General features: G+C 39.6%; 1 protein-coding gene across 3 annotated transcripts in view; it reads right to left on the reverse strand.

Annotated features, from left to right (window-relative positions):
* Positions 1-23765, reverse strand: part of dock4b (dedicator of cytokinesis 4b) — a 94930-nt gene that overhangs the window by 53220 nt on the left and 17945 nt on the right. For all 3 annotated transcript variants that reach the window (XM_067428560.1, XM_067428561.1, XM_067428558.1), the window contains exons 2-7: positions 9572-9655; positions 4786-4826; positions 4526-4581; positions 3782-3878; positions 3390-3538; positions 1478-1562 (exon numbers count right to left, since the gene is read on the reverse strand). In XM_067428560.1, coding sequence (XP_067284661.1) covers positions 1478-1562; positions 3390-3538; positions 3782-3878; positions 4526-4581; positions 4786-4826; positions 9572-9655 — 512 coding nt within the window. The remainder of the gene's footprint in view (positions 1-1477; positions 1563-3389; positions 3539-3781; positions 3879-4525; positions 4582-4785; positions 4827-9571; positions 9656-23765) is intronic.

Consider the following 23765-nt stretch of genomic DNA (forward strand, 5'->3'; position numbering starts at 1 on the left):
CGTTTAATGGTGCGAGGGCGGGACAATCTGTCGTTCACATGAGATCGACCAATAGAAACCACAACCATCAGATCAATTCCCGATAAACAAAATTAAGTCCCACCCTACAATTTTAACCGCCATTCCACTCGGATATACATCACAATAGGGAAGAAAAGACTATTGCAACTTCCTCCATGCCAACTTTAATAAATAAATAAAGAGAACGAAAGAAAGCAGCAGCTTCTCCTTTACGAGAAGTTAACCAAAGCTCAAATTACAGAGTGTTAATGGGAATGAATAGGCTAAAAAGATAACGCACTGGAATTTCAATAAAGACTTTATTCCTTGTTTGGCAGGCCGGGTCAGATAACAGAAGGTTCTGGTTTTAGACATTTAAACCGCTTACTTTCACATCAAGAATTCCAAACAAATACCACCTGTGCCCTGATCAAGTGTGTATGGGGTAATAATTATCATGAACAAATCAACCTTTTGGCATTAAAAAGTGAAAGCAACTATCATTATCCAATCTATTGTGTATTCATAGTTTAGTTTAAGTTTTCTCACTCCCAATCTCCCAGTTTCTTTTACACACACACACACACACACACACACACACACACACACACACACACACACACACACACACACACACACACACACTTGTGGTGATGTCTGAATCCTCAGCACTAATTAATGTGTGTGTGGTGAGACTGGGTGACCTGATTCACTCCCACACTATTCATCAAAGCACACTGGGTATGTGTCACAGGTAATGAGCTCTGTCTAAACACACACAAAACGCCATCCTGTCGAGCCTGCTATTCAATCACAGCTAAACTAGATCATCATAGCACAAAATAACCCAAATAAATCAATAACAGTTCCTAATCAATAACTGTAACCAAGAACTTCCTTTTTCAGCTTCAATAGTCATAAACAACAGATCTAATTTTGAATACAGCCTCAGAGATCTTTTAATTTGAGTTCCGTTTAAAATAAATAAAAAAAACGAGGCCATCACCAATTTGCAGGTTGTAAACATCTTGTGTTCCATTTCACACGCAGCTGATGGCAAAAGTGTGCGCGGCCGCCACATAAACCACAGATATGGTGCAGTAATGGAGTCCGTCTGGCAGCGGAGGGTTATTAAATTACATTACACAGTATGGGTACACTTCAGGTCACGTTTAAGCGAAGTAATGCTGCAGTGTGCTTCGCATAACTCAATTATATCACAGCAGAGACTCCCCGCTGTCAACAACCCCTCTGGCCGGCAATCCATGACGACTGCAATTTTCTGCAGCGTATCTTGTCAGTGCGGCTTGGAATTACTGTCATTTTCCTCATGGGGCCTGTTACTCAAGCTGATGATGGTCATCACGCGTCTCTTTTTAACGGAACGGGATTAAGTGGCTAAATCGGGAATCTTTCTCAGACGATCAACTCTGAGTCAGGAACACGGTTGTCATGGTAGCGCTACAAACATACGCACCAGTCGGTAGAGCTCGGTGATGCTGATTTCATCCGGGTCCACCATGCTGAACTCACTCCTGGGTACCAGGTCCAAACCCAGCTGCCTGTGAAAGCACAGAGACCGTACAGCATTACCAGACTCTGCACAACATATTTCCATGTTAAAGCCTGTTCACACCAAGGATCATAACTATAACAATAATGATAAAGGCCCTGTTTACAACTGGTATTAAGATGCTTTTATCACAAGTAGAAGGAAGAAGCATTCTTATTTAAACATGGTGCTTTAATCCATCTCTTTTGTCCACTTTCAGCCACTTTTGTCCATGATTTCTTCAAAGGGAGGGTCTATGGGCAGGTAAATGAATGGGCTTTTTCAGATCTTTTAATCTAATGAATGAAACAAACTTTACATATGAGAGTGACTGGAGACAACAGAAGACATATAAAGAGCGGCGACTTTCATTTCTGCTTTGATAGCAGCAAGACCATGGTAAACACTGTGAGTGTGTTAGAAATCAGGAATGGTGAGAGAACATAGTGTTTGGTATATTTTCATCTTCAAACCATCCTATCTGGCTAGCGCGTGTTACATGAGGTTAACACATTAAGTCCGTAGGCAGACAATAGCCGGTCTTTTGTGGCAGTTTGAACGCATTTGACCACATGTGCATCTATAGCAGGGGTGGCAAACTCCGGTCCTAGAAAGCCTCAGTCCTGCAGAGTTCAGCTCCAACCCTGATAAAACTCACCTGCCTGTAGCTTCCTACTGTGCATCCTAATTTGCATACTATTCATACTAAATAGTACTCGAAAATAGAATTAGTATGTCCCAAATCGTAGTATCTTGAAAAGAGTATTCCAAAGATACCTGGATGGTTTACTATTTTTCTGCTATACACTCAAAAGTATGTACTTTTTCTTCACAAAAAGAATACATACTTTTATGACGTAGTATAAGTAGGCGAATTGGGCCGCAGCACTAGTAACCCTTCAGACCTTGATTCGCTTGTCCAGATGTGTTTGATTAGGGTTGAAATAAAACTCTGCAGGACTGTGGCTCTTCAGGACTGGAGTTCGCCACCCTTGGTCTATACCAGGGCTATTCAAATCTTACCCTGGAGGGCCAATGCACTGCAGAGTTTAGCTCCAACCCTGATCAAACACACCCACCTGTGATTTTCTAATTATCCTGGAGACATTGATTAGCATGTTCAGGTGTGTTTAATTAAGGTTGGAGCTAAACTCTGCACTGCATTGGCCCTCCAGGGTAGGATTTGAATAGCCCTGGTCTATACTATGAAAGCAATCTAGCCAAATCTGTATGAGACAACCTCTGGAAGTGATAGAAAGCGGACAAGCTCAAAATGTTTTAGACCCTGTAAAGTGTCACCCACTTGTGATCAAATCAACCAAAATGCATCTTAATTCCAGTGCAAACAGGGCCAAAGATATAGTATTAAAAAATCATTCTATAGTTCAATCATTCAAGAGTCCACACCACAACTATAACAATAATGGCACGGAGAAACAATATAGTTGGAATCACTTTCAGAAGATTTTGTTAAATGCTTGAGCATTTAAAGCAGCAGACAACAAAACTGCAGCTCATGCTTATTATAAGCAGCACAATATTGTACATTGGTGTGGACGGACATATATATATATATATATATATATATATATATATATATATATATATATATATATATATATATATATATATATATATATATATATATATATATATATATATATATATATATATATATATATATATATATATATATATATATATATATATATATATATAAGAAAGAAAATTAACCATAAATGCATTAAAATGATATATACTTGTGTGAAATATGACCTGAACATGTTCATGATGGGCGTTTTGATTTATTACATCACACAGATGATGCTGTACTCACTCGTTGCCCCAGTCCAGGCGTGCCGTGATGTGCTGTTTGACATCCCTCATGCGATCATGGGTCAGATGACCCACCAAAACCTGCCTCCTGAGGTCCAAAATCTCATTCATCACGTGCCACAGTCTGTGAAACAGATCTCCTTCGTTTTTCTATAAGGGTAAACAAAGGGAAAGGAAAGAGCAACTGAAATGTTGAAGTCACAGCTTTAATAACGGGCTATATAGCTGTACCACTAATGATCTGGTGTAAAAATAATTCAAAAACAGTTTCTCCTGCATCAACAGCTGAAATACAAATAATATATTCCTCCCATCAGCATCTGCGCACCCAGAGTTCACGTAGCCAGTGTCTGGCTGTGGGCGGACTGCTGTGTTTGCCCAAACAGTATTTACCACAAAGAGCTGCTTCCACATGGCGCCCCAGTCCCTCAGGGTGGACGTCATCTCAGTAATGACAGAGTCTTCAGAAGGCACCACCGTCTCAAACTGCCTGCGAGTCAAATGTGGGCGGCACACAGCACAACAGATATGAGATGCACCTAATCTGGTTCTGCGCTTGTTATACAGTACGCTAATCAATGGAAATAGCAGATGTATAGCGGAGCACTGGCGTTTTCCTTCTGTTCACCCTCTCTACATTCATTCAGCACAGTCTCAGATATCCGTATACCAATAAAAATAAAAAAAAGTCACAAAACCCAGAAAACCAAACTTGGTTTATATTGCATGGATACAGAATACAGAAGTAGATAAAACAATAGCATTGCCAGATATGTATGAATTACATGAGCTCTCAAAGGTTTGATTGGCATTCACTTTGAATTGAACATGCTCACACAAATATATACAGCAATCAAGCTAACTTACAGTCAATCTAATTCGCCAGCTGAACGCTTTTTCATTGAAAGATACAAATCAAATCATTTGAAAACAGACGATTTGGTGGTGCAACACAAACATCATTGGAATGGGGTTTTTTGCAGACTCTAAGCTGTAGGTTAGGTTGGCTTTATTGCAGTAACAATAGTGAAAAGATGTGTAAAATGTGCATGTTTGCACTTTATACAGAGATGTTGGATATCAGTGAGTATGCAAATGTTACCAATAACTTTAGTACTTTTCTTTTCTTCAACTCACCCCTTATTCTTGATATGCGCATTCTTCAGATGGATGTAGCTGCATGGGAAAATGCCCTAAAAAGAATGAGAGATAACAGGTAAACATACCAAAAGTGAATAACTCTACTAATAAACAGGGGAACAAAAAGACAGAAATAAAGAGAGAAACTGGCTTTGATCCGTGCGTTTCGTCTGACAGTGCTGCTGTGATATTTCAGCAACTGGAAATAGCATCCGACACTGACAGACCTGATAAAAGACAAAGACACAGTTGCTTACCTTGGCATTCGGGTTCTTGAGGACGAATCCTCTGTACCAGCCTGAAACACAAAGCATTTCTGTGACTTTCATCTCTAATATTGGCCTAATGTTTCTCGACTAAAGCCTTTTCATTGTTAATGTTGGAAATGTTCTCTTTAAATGAGTAAAGAAAGGATTCGTATGTGTGCAAATGCATGGATTTACATAAGTAGTGCATTTGAAAGCATTTGAATGTGTGAGTGCACAGTGCAGTGAAACTTTTTTTTTTACAATTCTTATTTCCATTGAAAGTCAGCTATATATATTTAATACCTCAAACGTCCAACCATATTCTATAGCACTGAATAGGACATCTAAAAAAAACAAATGGAAATTGTTGCATTTGTTTTGCCAAAGATTTAGCAAGTACAATACATGACTCCGACATACTGTAGGAACTTGGTGGCACATTTTATTTTATTTACTCAACTGAACTCGTTTTAAGAGTTTTTGAGTCTTGTTTTAAGACCTGTAGATTGTTAGATTTTTTCCGAAACACCCATTTACAAAATGTTGCAATGTTGCAGTTTATTCTTCCTCGGGTTCGCTTACACTCTGCAACATTTTTAAATATCAGAGGGCCACGAAATAATGTCCTACCTGCCCATCAACATACACTTTATTTCCAAAAGTTTTGGGATGCCTGCCTTTACATGCACAAAACTTAATGACAGGCACTAATGTTGGGCGACAAGGCCTGGCTTGCCGCTCTAATTCATCCCAAAGGTTTTCTGTCGGGTTGAGGTCAGGACTCTGTGTAGGACATTAAAGTTCCTCCACAGCAAACTCGCTCATCCATGTCTTAATGGGCCTTCCTTTGTGCACTGGTGAGCAGTCATGTTGGAACAAGAAGAGGCCATCACCAAACTGTTCCCAAAAAGTTGGGAGCATGAAATTGTCCAAAACGTCTTCAAACCCTTAATATTTAGTCGTAAGGAAATTTCCCAAATAGACTTATTGCACAGGTAGCAACCTATCAGGGAACCACGATTGAATTCACTGAGCTCCTGAGAGCGAACAATTCTTTCACAACTGGTTGTAGAAGTGTCTGCATGCCTAGTGCTTTATTTTATACACCTATGGCCACAGAAGTGATGGAAACACCTGAATTCAATAATTTGGAGGGATTTTCCAATACTTTTGTCAAAATAGTGTATGCATTTCCATACCTCCACACACCTGCTTGAGCAGACCTCACACATCATCAGCGAAATTTCATTAGGCCATGCAGAGCTGTGGACAAACTGTCACCTAGCACCACAAACAAAAAGCAGCAGCCTTTTACAGTTCCTCCTGAACCAAAGCAGCAAATTTATTCTGTGTTCAAGCCATGTCGTAACTATAATTACGAGATGGCAACCTGTGAGAGCTCAGTAAGAAGTTGTTAACGTTATTACTGTAATGTTGTGTGCTTTGAGACATGAGGTAATTTAACACCATCTCATGATGCTTTGCAAATATACTGTATGCATTCATGTGGGAGGTGTGACTCCGTAGAGCAACTTTTCAAGGAGGGTGGGATCTTAAGATTTCAAAGCTAGCTTTCTATTGCAAGCATTTGAAATTGCCTAACTTCAAGGTTCCATATAGAACCTTCTCTTTTAAGAGTGTACCGAGACTAAGAAAAGATTTGGCCAACAAGTTACTTTCAACCTCAGGTAAACTTCGACTGACTGACGGCATGCACTACCAATGTCATCTGATCATCTCCAGCACTGATGAACCTTCTGCCCACTGCAAAGCAACCCCCAAACTACCATGCTTCCTGGCAACAACACAAAAAAAAAGCCTAGAAGCACAGTTTGAAGGTGTGAAAAACAGGGGGCCTGTATCACCTCTGCACTCACAGCCAAGAGTGCAAAAGTAGCTGTGTAAAGAAACATGACCCCTCATCTCACAAGTAGCACCTCCAATCAGTCAGGTACTAATGATTATGTAGTTTCATATCTACCATTTAAAGGGTACCCCCCACCGACTCATGGAGCTGTTCAGATCACTAGCCAGCAGCAATAAAAATGTGAAAAAAGATAGCAAGATATTGTGGAAGAACACAGTCGCTGCATAAGCTTCCTTTGGATCATAATATCAGGAATGTGTGATACTTCATTTATCTTTATTGAAGTTCCAGCTCACGTGGGAAAGACCATACGTGTGTTCGCAATTGATTAATTTCGCTGCAGAATTGTTTGCAAACAAGCCTCAAGAGCTGGAGTTGCAGACACAATGTTGTGTTTTCTATATTGGGTCTGACAGGGATGGTGCAACAAACTTATGTGAGTAAAACGTCTTTTTTTATATGTAGTAATAGTAGTCCAGGGGCTGTGTGTTTAGGCTGTTTACCAAAAAGGTTGCAACTGGTTGCACGCACGAGCAGTTTGCGCTTATACTGACCGATCGCGCAGGCCATGTAATATAGAAATAATATTCCAATCAATCGTGGGTGGATGAGAAAAAAATAATCATTGTGTTTGCTTGACAAAGACGTTTACGAGCCCTATGGTCGAGAGAAACTTTGCAGTTGCCACTTTTAAAATAATCCCTCCCTCATTTGAACTGACAGGGGCATAGATATGACAGTGGAGGTGAAGCTCATTAAATATGCAAATCATATCCAATTCTAGCCGTGGGCGTTTACTTCCAAGTCTCCAGTGCAGCACGCCCCTTAAAAACAGAAGACAGCCTCAAAACCAGTGTAGAATAAAGCCTATTACATATTAGTTAGGATGTTTTTGAATGTAAAAACCACACAAACGTCACTAGTTGACCTCAGACAACAGTATACATTTTTTTTTAAAAGCCAGTTCATGACAGCTTTAAGATTCTCCATCTTAATGTTACGGCATTTTCTCCAACCGAAACCGGCTCTCTTACTCAAAAAAACAGGAAACGCATGCAGCCAGAGAACAAAGGAGTGTGCCTTCAAAGGGTGGAAACAGGAAACGAAGGAGTTGAGTGTGGGTCACAAAAAAATACTGGTTTCAAATCCTCCCGTTTGAGAGGTGGTGCAGGTGTCTGTGTCAGCAGTTTATCAAATCAAGCCAACCCTCAGGAAAAGACCATTTTAGGCTAGAATGACTTACCACATTAGTTTATTTAGACTGGTTATAACTGGTTTCCAGCTAATTAAATTATATTTTTAACTTTGCATACACAAAGCCTCTCACATAACTAGATTTTTACCTGTAGTTCATTGGAGCTCAGTGAACAGTATTTTTATAAATGGTTTCATTGCGGTGTAATTTTAGTATACAACAGCATACATAGACATTAAGAGAAATGGACACGGCGGCCCCATAGACTTCAACGGCGAAAAATGAAGTCAATTAGTGTACAGAGTGTACAGCGCAGCCTCGGACTGAGCTTGACAACGTAGATGTGATGTAAGCAACCTGTCTGACAGCTTTAAGTCTTCAAGTAGATGTGGAAAGTGAAATCTGAATCACGTTGTTTAAATGTTTTGTCCCGTTACTTTTGGCTCACTATGGGCTTCTCCCCATTCTTCTCCTTTGACTTTATGTCTCCACGTCCCCCCCGACTGTCTCATAGACAGTAAAAGATAGCCTGCGAGCGTCTCCTTCTGTCTATATGGTAATTTCTCTACTGTGCGACAGGGTCGCGTTGGTTATGACCATAGACTGTAAAAAAATATGGACGTATTGTCCGTGACGTCACCCATAGGATTTTGAAAAGCCGTTCTGAAGCTTAAAGTAGGGTCGAGCTGGGCGTTGCCATCTTGTGAGCGAGTCATCGCGTGTCACTCCCGGATAACAGAAAATGGGCAAAAAGGCGGGATGTGCGCGGAGCTGAGGTGACGCAATAACTATAGATGGCAGATAAATGGCTATCCACCTGTAACCACGCCCTTAATTATGCAGAACTTTAAGGCTGCATGTAACGTAAACGAATGAGTTATATAAAAATTCACCCCCTCACAGTTGTCATGAAGATTAAAATTAGCATTATAGGCCAAAACCACAATTTGTACCAGGCTGTAAACATGTTTTTTTCTGCTGTAAAGTTGAGAATTTTAACATGTGGCTCAATGAGATTCTGCTCCCTTCTGGAGCCTGCCTCTAGTGGCCAGTTAAGGAATTACAGTTTACATTCCTTCCGTATTGGCTTCAAGAGAGATCGCGGGAGGTTGCCGCTTGGTTATGATACAATCATTAGCCTATTTTTACAAAAACAGCTTCTACGGGGCGATAGTGTAAGATACAAGGTAATGGAGCCTTTTATACATTGTCATGTTTCTTTATAAATAAAAAATGGACAAATGGAGTCTTTAAACGCCTCAGACGTAAAGTTATTCACTGTCAAAGTGAAGCAAAAATGAATGGGAGTCAATAGGATGCTAACAGGTGATGGCTTGGTTAGCAATGGCCGCCCCTATGGGTGGAATGCTTTCCGAGTGCTAGATTACCCCCTTTATAGCATACAATTAATATTTCATTTTACTTCAGTTTTAGTTTTTATTTTAAATTCGTCAAAATAATTGTTAGTTGCAGCCCTACTTAGCTTATGAAACTGTTCAACCTGCATGGACTTCCTGGTAAAGCTAGTTTGACAAGGAAGTCCTGCTGGTTATGTTGGGCAAGTTAGTATACCCGTGAAAATAACCAGCTTGTGCAACTAACAGAACAGCATTGTCAATCTTAATCATTTTGCAGTTTAAGCTGGTCCAAACTTGTGTAAGCACTATGATGGGGTTTAATGAAATAAATGTAAAAGGTGTAAAGGAAATTGTCTGGCATCAGCACTCGTGTACCTTCACATTTCTCCAGGATCTGCACTGTGTCACCGATCTCCAAAGGCAAGCCATGCTGCACCGTTCCTCGGAAACTGGCCAGCACTGTAACACACACAAAAAAAAAAAAAACGACAATCAATTAACGATAACATATCAGCGTTTTTCAGTGTCAGTATTGGCGGTAAAGCATTACAAGAGTCATGGCAAGGGAACAGACAAAAATAAAGAAAATAAACAAAACAATACTTTCAACCAACTTTTCAAGTAATGTAATTAACTTTAGGCTTTTAAGTAACTTTTTTAGGTAATATAAGCCACTTTTATCAACAGTATATCGTAATGCATTACTTTTACATTATTTTTAAATTTAGTTTATGGTGCAGTAAGCCTAAGCAATTTCTGAGAAACTATGTTGAAAGTGGATTGGACACCCTTGTAACCAATCAACAATAGGGGCGTGTCCACTTATGATGGAGGAGAGAGGGAGATTTGAAGAAAGACTGTAGAGAGAGAGAGGGTTGAGAGACATTACAAAAGAGAAAAGATCAGAAGAATATCACTGGAAAAAGAAGGGTTACGATCAGGCAAGTTGAGACCCGTTTTAATATTAGAAAAGAGAGAGAGACCAAAGTGGGAAGGCCTGAAAACTGACACTGAGGTTGTGTTGTTCCTGCTTTATTTGTGTGAAACATTGGTTTTTCTGTTTCACAGAACCAAAATATGCTGTTGTAATGTTAGCAGGACAGTTTGAGCAGGACAGTTAGCAGGACCAGTTTGGGGCGGCAGTGGCTCAGTGGTTCATGTAGGTTGTCTACAAACCAGAAGGTTGGTGGTTCAATCCCCGGTTCCACCTGACCAAGTGTCGAAGTGTCCATGAGCAAGACACCTAACCCCAGCTGCTCCCGACGAGCTGGATGGCGCCTTACATGGCTGACATCGCCGTCGGTGTATGAATGGGTGAATGTGAGGCAAAAATGTAAAGCGCTTTGGATAAAAGCGCTATATAAATGCAGTCCAGTCCAGTCCAGTGAGCTAGTGTGCCGCTGGCTAGCAACAACAAACTGTTGCATGTTGCATTTTTTTGTTCTTCCTTGTCATTTGTTCATCTTCACTTTTTTTATCCACAGTGTAGTGAGTTTTGGTGCATTTGGGGCAGAGCAATGACGGGAGGGTTATGTTTGTTTGGGTTGAAAATCAAAAACTATAAGACAAAAAGTCTCCATTACACTTAAATAAAACTGGTGACATGACATTTCAAGCCATGTCGTGACATTTATAGGATGAATTAAATCACGAGAACACTGAAGAAAACAAACAAACAAAAATCGTCCATTCATACACATTTGATCAGGTATGAACCAAAGCTGAAGTCCGGTGAGAAAGAGTGCACAGTGCAAAAACGTTTGATTTCTAGATGTAAACATCACAGATTGGCCTTTTGGCTGCATTTAGAGAGCGCACAAACCCAAAAGCTGTATTTTTTGCAGTGTTGTGGGGTTTGAAGTAATTTCAGATGCTTAAAGCCTAGCATGACCTCAGCTTAAGCTCATATGGGCAGGGTTACCATATTTGCTCTAAAGTTCAGTGCCATAGGAAGGTTTAATGAAAGTGACGTGTCTCTCTTCCTTATGAGCTCAACAGAGAGACTCACCTGAGGAGGTTCCCTTTGATGAGCATGTACGCTAAGAGCCTTTGAAGTTGAGGCTCCCTGAGCCAAGTCAAGTAAAGAAATAGAGCAGAAATGAAGAATATGGAGGCAAAACGATGGTGAGAAACGTGCAAGAAGAAAAGAAGAAGTGACAGACTTAAAAATGACTGCAGAGAGAGAAAAGGAGGATGTGTCTTGTAATCAATGTTCCTCACATAAACAGCTCTCAAATCTATTATAATGATGCCATCATTGTCCACTCAGAGGGGATTATGGGATGTGTGTGTTAAATCAGTTTATCTCACCTGCCTGAGATGATTTGTGGAGTGGATTTCATAGTTTTATAGGACATAGGCCAATCTGGGATACTTACAAAGAGGCTCTGACCTAATTGAGAACCTCTGTGTGTATTATAGATGATAAAAAGCACACAGAAACACTCACAAAATCCTGATCAAATCATAAAACCAACGTCAGTCCAAAAGGAATGACTCCTATGAGTTGATTATTTTTGGTGAAACAAAAACATACAGTACGACCACTGTATTCAAGTGATTCCCGAAAGAATGACTCCAATGTGTCGATTCTAGTGAATCAAAAACACAGCAATCGGTGAATAAATCTAAGCCGGTTCTTGTCAGGGTAACTAAAACATTCACCATGATCCTGTAAACTAATCTGCAAATCAATGAGTCTTATAAGTTGGTTGACTTAGTTCTTTTAGTGAAACAAAAACAGAGTGTGACCAGTGAATATATCAGTGTCACTGATTTGATTTCCAAATAAATTACTCAAGTTGATTCTTTTGAGTGAATCAAAAGCATACAACACAAACAAAGTAATCCAATCTTATGATTGGTAGGAATGAGATATAGGAGCTTATTTGTAATCAAAAAAGGAATTAAGGGACCATAATTCATTACAATTCCAATCTTTACACATAACCACCCAGAATACCCTAGCAACCACATTGCAACACCTTGGCAACCACTGAAGGAGTTTTGCATAGACAAGCAGCACTCTGTATTTTCCTCAGATAATGTAGTTGTAGTTCACATTAATGGTTCATAATGCAATTGTAAATATGGTGAACTGAACCACTAAAATTTAAAAACCTGGATATAACAGAAAGACAAACTAAAACCATCCTTGAGTTCAGTGCATCTCCTTGAAACACTTATCTAATCACAAACTCAATGTCCAAAATTTCTGTAAATTCAAAAAGCCTCACAACCCAAGTTGCATGCCCCTGAGTTTTAAAAAGCAGCTGCATCCTATCTGTGAGATTTGACTTTAAAATTGGGAAAGCAAAATAACAAAGTAGGTCCGTTGAATTAATTATACAGGTTTTCAGCAGAAGCACATTAAATTATTCAGCTTGGATGTGGAGTCCTTGACAGAGCTCAAATCCTTCCCTGGTAACCGTACGGCAGCTGTTAACCGAGCTGGAGTGTCGCCAAAGAGGCTCAAACGTGTTCGGTGACCGAAAAATACTTTCGGTGGTTTTTAATTACCTGAAGAAGGAGAAAGAGTAAGAATATGAGGAAGAGATACACCTTCCCTCTCAGAAAAAAGGTGCAGTGCTTTCACTGGGGCAGTACTCTAAGGTACAAAAGTGAAAAGGTTCATCTTTGTATCTTACTCACCCCTAAATGGTACATATTAGTACCTTAAAAGTTACATATCAGTACTTTAAGAGTGCGTATTAGTACCCTCAAGGTACATAATAGTACATTAAAGGTACATATTTGTACCTTTTTCGGTTTTGTACCTTAGGGTACCGCCCCAGTGATAGCAATGTACCTTTTTTTCAGACAGTGTTTACCGCTCCAAAAAAAAGGTGAATTACCACTGTAAAATAATAATAATAATAAATAAATACAAATATTAAAGGCAATGATTTCAAAAGCTCAACCACAGTGATCCCAAAATGTATTTGGACACACTTAACATCTGCATGTCACTGCACAAAATAATAAAACAGGAATCAAAAAGGTCCCAGTAAGTAAATTGCACTTTTATCAGAAGGAACTTTTCTTAATCATTTTTGCAATGAATTCTATCCAACTGGACACAAAATGATTTTTATTGGATGTATGAATACTCAGACTTAGTCCAAAACTGATAATTGCCACACCTATAAATCAGAAAGCAAGGTAATAGCAAAGGTCATGGACATCTAAGAGTCTCAAATAAAATAAAAGATTTTATGCAAAAATCTGGCAAATTTCTCTTCACTTTAACACAGTTTGTTGTTGACACATGCATTAATTAAAAACATGAACAACTGTAATATTTCACAACATTTGTAACTAAATCCTAATAACAAAATGTTTATAGCAGAGTGGCAGATTCCCAGACACAGATTAACCTTGGAATTAAAATCTCATCAGTAATTCTGCACTGAAAATCCTCAAACCCTAATCTGTGTTTGGGGCACTAGCCCATAGAGTCTCGAAAAAAATCTGTAATCATCTCTGAATACATTTGCACACTACTAATCACGAGGAACTGTATCTGACAGCAGTTATACTAAAGTGCAGATCAAACAGACCTTGATGTTCAACCTCTCTTTGATGGTTCTTTAGCAAAGCTTTAGATACGCTAAAAGCTGTTCCTAAATCAAAAAAAAAATTACTTAAAAACTCATGTAACTACATGAACTTAATTGTTTTTTTTTTGTTTTTGTAGAGAAAATAGTTCATTTAATAAGGTAAATTGTCAATAAATGTCTTCACTTTACGTAATAAACTTTTACAAATGTATCATAACATTATTAAAGGTGTTATGAACTGGCTTTTTTCTTTTTTATACTGTTGTCTGAGGTCAACTAATGACATTCATGTGGTTTTTACATTCAAAAACATCATAACTAATAAGTAATAGGCTATTTTCTACACTGGTTTTGAGGCTCTCTCTAAAACGCTGGGTTTTGATGGGCGTGCCGCAATGGAGACTTGGAAACGCCCACGGCTAGGATTGGATAAGATTTGCATATTTAATGAGCTTAAGCTCCCCTGTCATATCTATGCCCCCGTCAGTTCACATGAGGGAGAGAACACATCAAAATGTATTCATATATCCAAATTAATACATTTTGAATTTATCTGAATCGAAATTAGAATTGAATCGTGAAATACGTATCAGTGCCAGCCTAGCCCAGCTAAATATTTTTTTATAAATTGACAGCTAAATCAATCAAAGCAACTTTGATTTTAACTGATGCCATGTGCATTGTGAGAGAAACAAACCCATGCTCTCGCATCCTATAATCCAGCTGGGCTGACACAGAACTAAGACTGCGAGCCTCATCCCTCTGGCTGGGCTCAGACATCGAAATAGAGAACTCAACACAAGACTCTGTTTATGCGGATTAACTGCAGATCTGGTTTAGGTCTGCTGCTTGGTTTCAGGTTGGCGGAGGGTGTGATGCTACAGTTGGGTAGTCTAAGCTCCTTACAGCACGACACAGAGCTCAGGATGATGGGTTTACCCTCGCCGCTCAAGTTCTGGCCAAGTGACATGTGTATCTGCCTCAGTGCTTCCAGGCTTGTGCCTGAGCCACCCAGGAAACAGAGCTCAGAAGATTTACTGTGTGGAGTGTGGAAGAATCAGATGGTTTGGTGCCTGAACCAAAATTAAATGTTACAGCGAGATGGCCGCTAACGATTCGATTATGAAAGACAACATGACTGAAACCGTTCTTAAAAACAACTAGCCTAAATATTACATGCTAATAAAAGCAGGTAGTACTATAGTTACAACAACAGTTTCAAAAATGACAGTAATCTTGCACTTGATGCCTGACTCCACTTAAAAAACAAACAAACAAACATGCAAATGATAAACTTTCACTCTATGATGGTTAAACTTTGCACTAAATCTGGGAATAATATGCATTCTGACCTGGGGAGCAGCAGGCTCATACGGATCATGGATCAACTACGAACCCTATAATTGACATTGCACATCCTGCGATGTTGAATGAGCACATCGCGATATCGATGCTAAAATGATATATTGTGCAGCCCTATTTGATATAATAATAGATTATTATTATTATTATATATAAAAAATTTTATATATCTGCAATATATTGGCCACCATACCGTCTAGGTATTGATATCGTCTCTGATAATGACTACTTTGAGCATGTAAAATTCTTACAAGTCATTTTCAATTCCTCTTTTGTTGTTTGATCACCATTAATGACACAAACAGCTGTGGGTATATTAGACTGCTGTTACTTTAAGACAAATACACAGACCTAATATTAATTACACATTGACACTCATCCGTTTTCTTAATTGCTGACAACAAATAACCACGGTGTTTATGAGGATACTCACAGATAAGGGCAGTTTAACTTCATTTGCATGAATGTGTCCATTTAAAGGGATACTTCAACGCTTTTTCATATTAAAATTATTATGTTATTCCCTTAACTAAAACGAGTTGACGGACTTTTTACTGCGCCGAGTCAAAGTACCCTCAGAAGTGCTATTCCGCCATATTATTAATAATAACAAATCACAATTATTATATAAACCAAACTATACAAATATATCTTTAATGCACACTATATATTAGGGGTGTAACAATATAATGTGTCAAAATACACTCACCTAAAAGATTATTAGGAAATAGGCCTGTCCCGATAATTTTGCTGGATGATAAATTGGCCAAGAAATTATCGGATAAACGATAATATTGTCAACCGGAGACCATTTTCATCTAAAAAAAATATATATAATGGCATAATGCAGGTACACCTTTTCAAAGATCAATACACTTCAAATTTCTAAAAACTATTTAACACTGAAAACGGAAAACATTTTAAATATCCACAATAAATGAACAAAACAGCCAAAAACAATAAAACACTGTTTACAAAATGCACTTAAATAAATACCAAAAACAATAAATAAAATGGATGAAAACTGCAACAGATGATTGTGTTTTAGGTGCATATTAGGGATGGCACGGTTCACAAAACCCATGGTTTGGTTCATATTATGGTTTTAAGGGTCAGTTTTCGGTTCTGTATGGTTCTTGTTGTTAACTGTTAACACTCCAGAAATTTACTTCAGCATATGATATGTAAGGGATAATGTACACCCAGCCGGTTGTTATCGCAGAATAATAGAATCGCAGAGTGATCAGAAGGGGTTCAGAAGTGATCAGAGTGATAAAAACCGGCTGGGTGTACATTATCCCGCTTATTACACGGCTACTAGTCTCAAATAAATAATTATTAGACACAAAATATTGTCTCGAGATTAAATATTTTATTAGCTCTTACACAAAGCTTCCGCAAAGGAAAACAGTTCCAACCTGCTTTAACTGGCCCTTCTGGCACCAACAACCATGCCACGCTTAAAATTGCTTAAATCCCCTTTCATTCCCATTCTGACATTCAGTTTGGAGTTCAGGAGATTGTCTTGACCAGGACCACACCGCTAAATGTATTGAAGCAACTGCCATGTGATTGGTTGATTAGATAATTGCATTAATGAGAAATGAAACAGGTGTTCCACATAATCCTTTAGGTGAGTGTATATTGCAATACAAAATTGCAACAATATGTATGGTGGATAGTGACAATCTGTACTGTGTATAGTTCACCCAGAATTATATTTACTGTGTGAAGAAAATCAAGTTTACAGAGTTTTAGTGTCAGTACTATTGATTAACTATTATAAGGCTGGATACAATGTATAATAATACAATGGGGGGATATTTGTGGGTCTTGATAATTCTAAACGTCTTTTTTTACCGGTAAAAAGTGACCTACATTATTTTCAATAAATCTAGTAAGTGACAGTGCACAAGCACATTTGTTTCACATAATTATGTATTTTCAGAATTAGCCATTATACATACTGCACCCACCAAAAAAACGATCTTATTCCAAGTATCAGCATGCAGTTAACTGGAAAATGGTTCAAAAGGATCCCCTAATGTGCATTTAACCTCACTTAAACTAACCTTACCCCATACTGATTTGTGATCCAGCCACGAACCTGACAGCTAATCAACATCTAGATTCATTCATTATTCATCACACATTAATATGCAAATGTACTCCGGGTTCTGTGTTGTCCATGACTGTGTTGCCAAATGAGACTGAATTATTAACACAATATTTAGGTCTAAGCATTGAGCATCATGCAGTGTAGAGCAAATAAATTATGCAGAAACTGGGAATATTTTGTTTGTTGGGGTGGCTCAAGAAGTGTAGGCAATTAGGCAAGAGACAATTAGGCAGGAGATTGTACTAAAGCATTTAGTACAAGTGAAAGTTTTTTTTTACCCTCCTGTACAAAACAGTATTTAGGGGATGCATCACCTGTGATACAAGCAGGCAATTAAATCTGATACACTCCAATACACTCCAAGCCAGTTCAACGCTGTTAACCTCAACCACACAGTTATACACATGGTATGATGTAAGAATCTGAATCTATCGCCAGTCTGTCAGACCAGCAATTCATCTGTGCTTCATAACAGGAGCTCTGGGTTCTTTGGCACGGCTCTTGGTACGCTTGTGCCAAAGGAGCGGCCACTGTGGAAATCATTCATTACCGCAGCTGCTGAAGAGGAAGACGCTGTTGTTGACGGTAATGTGAATGCATGTGATGGGTTCATGAGCTGACAGAGACCAGGTCTGTTAATTAATGAGCTCATTTAGACATTCCTCAGCCTAGACGTTGACACCAGAACATCCTTAACCCTTCGGTCTGCTACGGATCTGAAGGCATAAAGCTAAATGAAAACTACAAGAGTGGGAAATTAAAATGTTGATATCTAAAACAGAGCTACGAGAAGGGATGGATGGATGGATGGATGGATGGATGGATGGATGGATGGATGGATGGATGGATGGATGGATGGATGGATGGATGGATGGATGGATGGATGGATGGATGGATGGATGGATGGATGGATGGATGGATGGATGGATGGATGGATGGATGGATGGATGGATGGATGGATGGATGGATGGATGGATGGATTTTTACAACAAGACTGAATCACAGTCCTCCTGAGATCTCCAGACATTAGGTCTATTTGGGCACCTTTGTATGCTGAGCCTTCACTCAAAAAACATCACACGCTCCCCTCACATTGTGCTTGTGTCATTTACGGGCCTGGAAGAATAGATTTACTCTGGCGGATTATCAGAAAAAAATGAAGCCATTTGGTGCGGGCTGTCGGCTGAGAATTGCCTGTTATCCGTGTTTCAGATATCTAAAGGTCGCCAAAATATCATTTGGTGTCTCACAAAGAGAATTATCATAAGGTCTCTCCTTTCTTCAAAAACAGACGGATGAAGAGAAAAAGTAAAGCATCATCATGAGATGAGCAGTGTTTTGAGTGTATGCCTTGTACCTCTTAAAGCAGAGATATCTGAAGACCACACAGTGCCTCTGTGGTGTGGCAAGCAGCGGGGCGAGGGACCGCGAGAGCGGGCCGGTGATTAACGTTCACGAGTGCCAGCTGCGTGGCACACCGGTCTCGTCTCGCGGCTCTCTCTCCCGCTGCAGACCTCGCTGAACCACGCCCCCCTTGCCACAGCCTCATATTATTTTCTGCCCAGAATGAAAGTGAAATACTTCTTGAAGAGAATAAAAAAGACAGTCAATCAAGATTGTACCATATAAATCAAGTGAATTAAAAACAATGTGAAGCTTCTAATTCCCTTTCAGCTTTTCACATCTTTCATTCTTGATTCATGAGACGCCCGCCTTGCCGAAGCTGTAAAATGTGTGTTTGCGAAATGAGCGGTGTCTCCACAGGCCAGAGTAAATCATAGATGACTCTGATTAAATGCGAATATAGGTCAGACATGTTAGCTGCCCACTTCACCTCATTCAGTGCCGTAATCGGCTCTCTGATTCTTTTGCCCCTTGTGTGTGTGTGTGTGTGTGTGTGTGTGTGTGTGTGTGTGTGTGAGTGTGTGTAGACTGCGATCCGATCTGCTGCCGTAATATCAGAGTAAAGCTTTTAAATACTTAGAGCTGGAAAAGCACTGCTAGATAATTCATCCTGATTTCACACGGGTCTACTTGATTCACATCTAAACTCACTTTAGACCTTATTCAGACCAGCGCCATGACAGTATAAAAAGCGAGGCTGTGAGACTTACCATGTTTTCAATGGCACCCACCGTAAAAAGTGGTATAAAGCTCCTAGACCACTTATCATTTTCAGCTTATGTTATTTGGAGGTTTTATAGTCTTCTGAAAAGATATTGCAGTGTTTTATCAGTTCAAATTCAACTCAAACTCATGAAATAACTGAAGTGATGTATATCCATCCCTCACAGCCTCACTTTTATTCCTGTTCAAATGATGGCACTGCTGCTGTGAATAAAGTCTATTGTCTAATCCTCTATCATTGTTATGTGTGCTTTTCTCATGATGTTTAGTCACTGTGCTCTGACAAAGAGCTCAAATAACCAGGCCCTCATGCCATTTTTCTTTGTATAGTTCCTTCAATTGAGGAGCAAATGGTTTCACTTCTCTATTCTTCTATTTTCCTCAACACCCTCCTGATACTTGTCCTCTTTCTTCTAAGAGAGATCTAGCCATACGAAACCCTGATGTTCTTAGACCTGAAAAACCAGATTCAACCGATTCTAGAGCAATATCACCATCTCCAGCACAGAACTAGAGGACCAGACACTAATCAATAGCTCTGTGTACAACAGCTGGGGAAATGTGCAAACCGTATCTTCATCTCGATCTTCACAGATATGGGACTGTGAGAGCCATTAAGTACTGTCAAAAAGATAAGAGTAACACTTTACAATAAAGTTCATTAGTTAACATGAACTAATAATGAACTGCACCTATAAATCTATAATTTTGACCCACAAATGTATTGATGGCTATTGCCACAAATACACCCGTGGGACTTATGACTGGTTTTGTGGTCCATGTCAGAACCTCAACTTAATGGACACGCGGGAAACCGAAATCTCCCTCAGGGCTTCAGCGTCACACACTTGAATCCAGTTGAGTCCCTCCCCTCAGGACCAGGACACTCCAGAAGCCACAAACTCCATTCCATATGGTCAGTGGTGATGGTCACGTGACTTTTATAGTGTTTACAGGCTTTCTGCACCAGGCAAAAGCATGTGAGGCTTGTTTACCAAGGGAAGGCTAAAAATCAAAGGTTTAAGGCTTTCATGTGGCCTTCGGTACTGGTCAAGCCAGTCTTACTGGTATAAAAAATGTTATACCATGACCAGAAACATTTCCACCACAGTGTGGTGACCTTGTCTGACACGGATTCATCTATAAACCAGTGCGACAGCCACACCCAAACAGAGATGTAAAAGAGTACAGACCGCATCAGTCGCCCTCATCTCTCTCGTCTCTCATTAAATCCCCCACACTGCCTTGAGCTGTTAACACAGACACATACACCAGAGGAAGGAATCCATATATCATCATTGTCATACACAGTCATTATCAACACCATCTTTATCATCACATCTGCTTAAAACATCAGCGACATGCTCTGGACCCAGAAGGCTGAACAACAAATGAATGTCCTTTAGGGGAAATTACACTTTTTGTGGTTAAAATAGTATTAAGCAAGATTAACAAAACAGAACAAAAAGTTATTACAAGAAAAAATTATTACATATACCATTCATTCATTTTAGTATACACCATGCATCCCAATGCATCTCCAGTCTGATGGAATAGTGTGTGTGTGTGTGTGTGTGTGTGTGTGTGTGTGTGTGTGTGTGTGTGTGTGTGTGTGTGTGTGTGTGTGTGTGTGTGTGTGTGTGTGTGTGTGTGTGTGTGTGTGTGTGTGTGTGTGTGTGTGTGGGTGTGTGTTTGTGTGTATGTGAGACCTGGTAATCCCTACGTTATGGGGACAAAATGTCTCCACAAAGATGGCAATATCCGAAATCCTTGTCCTTGTGGGGACATTTTTAGGTCCCCATGAGGAAAACATCTTGTAAATCACACAGAAGGAGTTTTTTTGAGAAAGTAAAAATGCAGAATGTTTCCTGTGATGGGTAGGTTTAGGGGCAGGGGCAGTGTAAGGGGATAGGATGTCCAGTTTGTACAGTATGAAATCCATTACGCCTATGGAAAGTCCCCATTAAACATGAAAACACAACATGTGCGTGTGCGTGCGTGTGTGTGTGTGTGTGTGTATAAAATGCATTTTTGCCAACCACATACACTGAATGTGGTCATAATCTGTCCCTAAAACAGCTTTTAAGGTGGTCATCTGAAAAAGTTATATACACACACAATGAATGAAATCCCCAAAATCAGAATTGATTCAGCCAATCAAACTTCTCACACAGATGAATGACACCAAATCAGCTGTGGAGTCACTGAAAGGAGAACAAAAAGAGAAAAGAATCTGACGAGAGATAGAGATACACATCACAAACACACACCTGAATCCTGAAAAACACACGACAATCGGTTCACAAAGCAGCGTGACACCAAAGGCAAGAGACAGAGTTGAGTGAAAAAGCACTGAACGCTTTCTCTCTCTCTCTGTCTCTCTCTCTCTATGCCCCAGATGGTGGACCACAGCACAAAGTCCTCACAGCGGAAGCTTTGGGACCTGCTGGAGCGTGTATCATCAGCGCAATAAGCCTACAAAATGAACAAATCTGTGATTATTAACAAGCGTCTGACCCGTGCTGTTGGACAACAAAACAACTTTAACAAGGCAAAATGTCAAAACACACTAGTTATCACAATGCATAGCTCAGACTCGAGGCTGCTGGTGTGGAACACGGCTGTAACAGGTGAACTCATCAGTCACGTGAAGCGCTCGACCGTCCATATGTCCAGCAACAGACCGCAGAGCCAGTGTGGTGTTGTGAGGCTGGCGGGCAGCATGTGTTTGGACTGCAACACTGCCAATTACTCGAAGGACAGCTGCCCCAGTTATGGGTCAGAGCAAACTATACACTTTCAACGTCAACATGAACCACACTGAAAATCAAACAGAGGGACACACTCGCAGATAGAGAACAAGTTAAGTAACACACTTAATACACTTCCTAAAGAAGCCAATCACGGCAGTCGGTGACACACAAACTCCCGTGGAGGAGGAAGGGAGGCAGAATGAGTGTTTTGTGGTTTGCTGGCAGCTGTAATCTGTATATTTCAACTTCAGGTCTTTCCAGAGTGATGATCAGACAGCGGCGTGCTGCTGTTTACCCATCCGTGAGCAACAGAGAGGAGAAGCGAGAGAGAGGGAAAACATGAAGCATCAGTCACACATCAGCGAGTCCTATTATCACGATGCGATCCGCCCGCTACTGAACGCCAGATCAGCATTTGTTTGTTTTGGCATTATACGCTCGTTCTGTCAGGAAGAAGTGCAAGTGTCCGAAGCACAGGCAAAACAGCCGGCTCAAAACGTTTCTGTAGATCAATACGGATCAGAGTACTCGGCTCTGTCCAAACAAGGACCAACAATACAAACAGTGTGACAGGCCTGGACGCGAATAAAAACATTAGATTTGCTGAACGAAACAGATGGTAAAGTAGTAGCAAACCAAGCTGCATGATTTGAGGGATCATTAATGTCATATCATTAGCACAAATGGTGTAGAAATGAACCGATAATGCGTTTCACACCGGGATGTGCCCAAAGCAAATTCAGAATTTGGAAAGGCTCAGAAAAATGACAAACGCAGTCCCTAAAGGGAAATGGTTAAGCTTACTGAGGTAGTCGGTTAAAGTATGGTAGGCCACACTTTAGATTCCACTGATCATGTGAAGAGAGTAAAGAGAGATGACTGGCAGGACAATGGCGGAGGATTTCGGTCAGATATCTTAAAATATGCAGTCAGGCCTGCTGCTTCAGTTTGTATCACTGTTTTATCGTGATACAGTCAGGACAAAAAGTACTGCTCTCAAATAAAACTAAAGAAAATAAGAGAAAATGATCAAACTACAAGCAATAGCACAAATTAGGTTAAGAGATTAATCAAATGTAAAATAACACGGCATATAGGGTAAACGTACCTATTAAGCTCAAGTAGCTATTAACCATACTACTATCTCTGAGCTTAGATTATAAAAAGAACAAAAATAATGCATCATGCTATGCATTTTTTTCTTTCTTTTAAATATAGTGATTATCTTAAGCAATTGAGTTGTTTCTTACTATATGCCTCCTGAAATTTCAAGCTAATCAGACTTAATATTATTTTTTCTTCCCAACTTTTCACCATTAACAACCATGTCCTTTTAGGGGCTCCATAGAATCCATCATCTCCTTTCTGAAATTGGAATTTGTCTCTGTGCATATCCCTAGGTCTAAAAAGCTTCACAGGTTAAAAAAAATACTATATAATTTCTTTTTAAAAGTGTTGCATAACAATTAGACACACCCACATTTATATTTTTGTTGTTGTTATACAAAAATAAAACATGAATAAGGCATAATTTTTGACAAGGGGAAAAAGGAGGGGGAAAAAAGAGTGTGAAATAAACATGGAAAACCACTGCTATCACGCTTGATAGCTTCCAACTCGCTCAGGCTCTCTTTTTGGTGAATCTGGGC

This window comes from Pseudorasbora parva, chromosome 20, assembly GCF_024679245.1.
Source record: "Pseudorasbora parva isolate DD20220531a chromosome 20, ASM2467924v1, whole genome shotgun sequence".
Classification (NCBI taxonomy): Eukaryota; Metazoa; Chordata; class Actinopteri; order Cypriniformes; family Gobionidae; genus Pseudorasbora; species Pseudorasbora parva.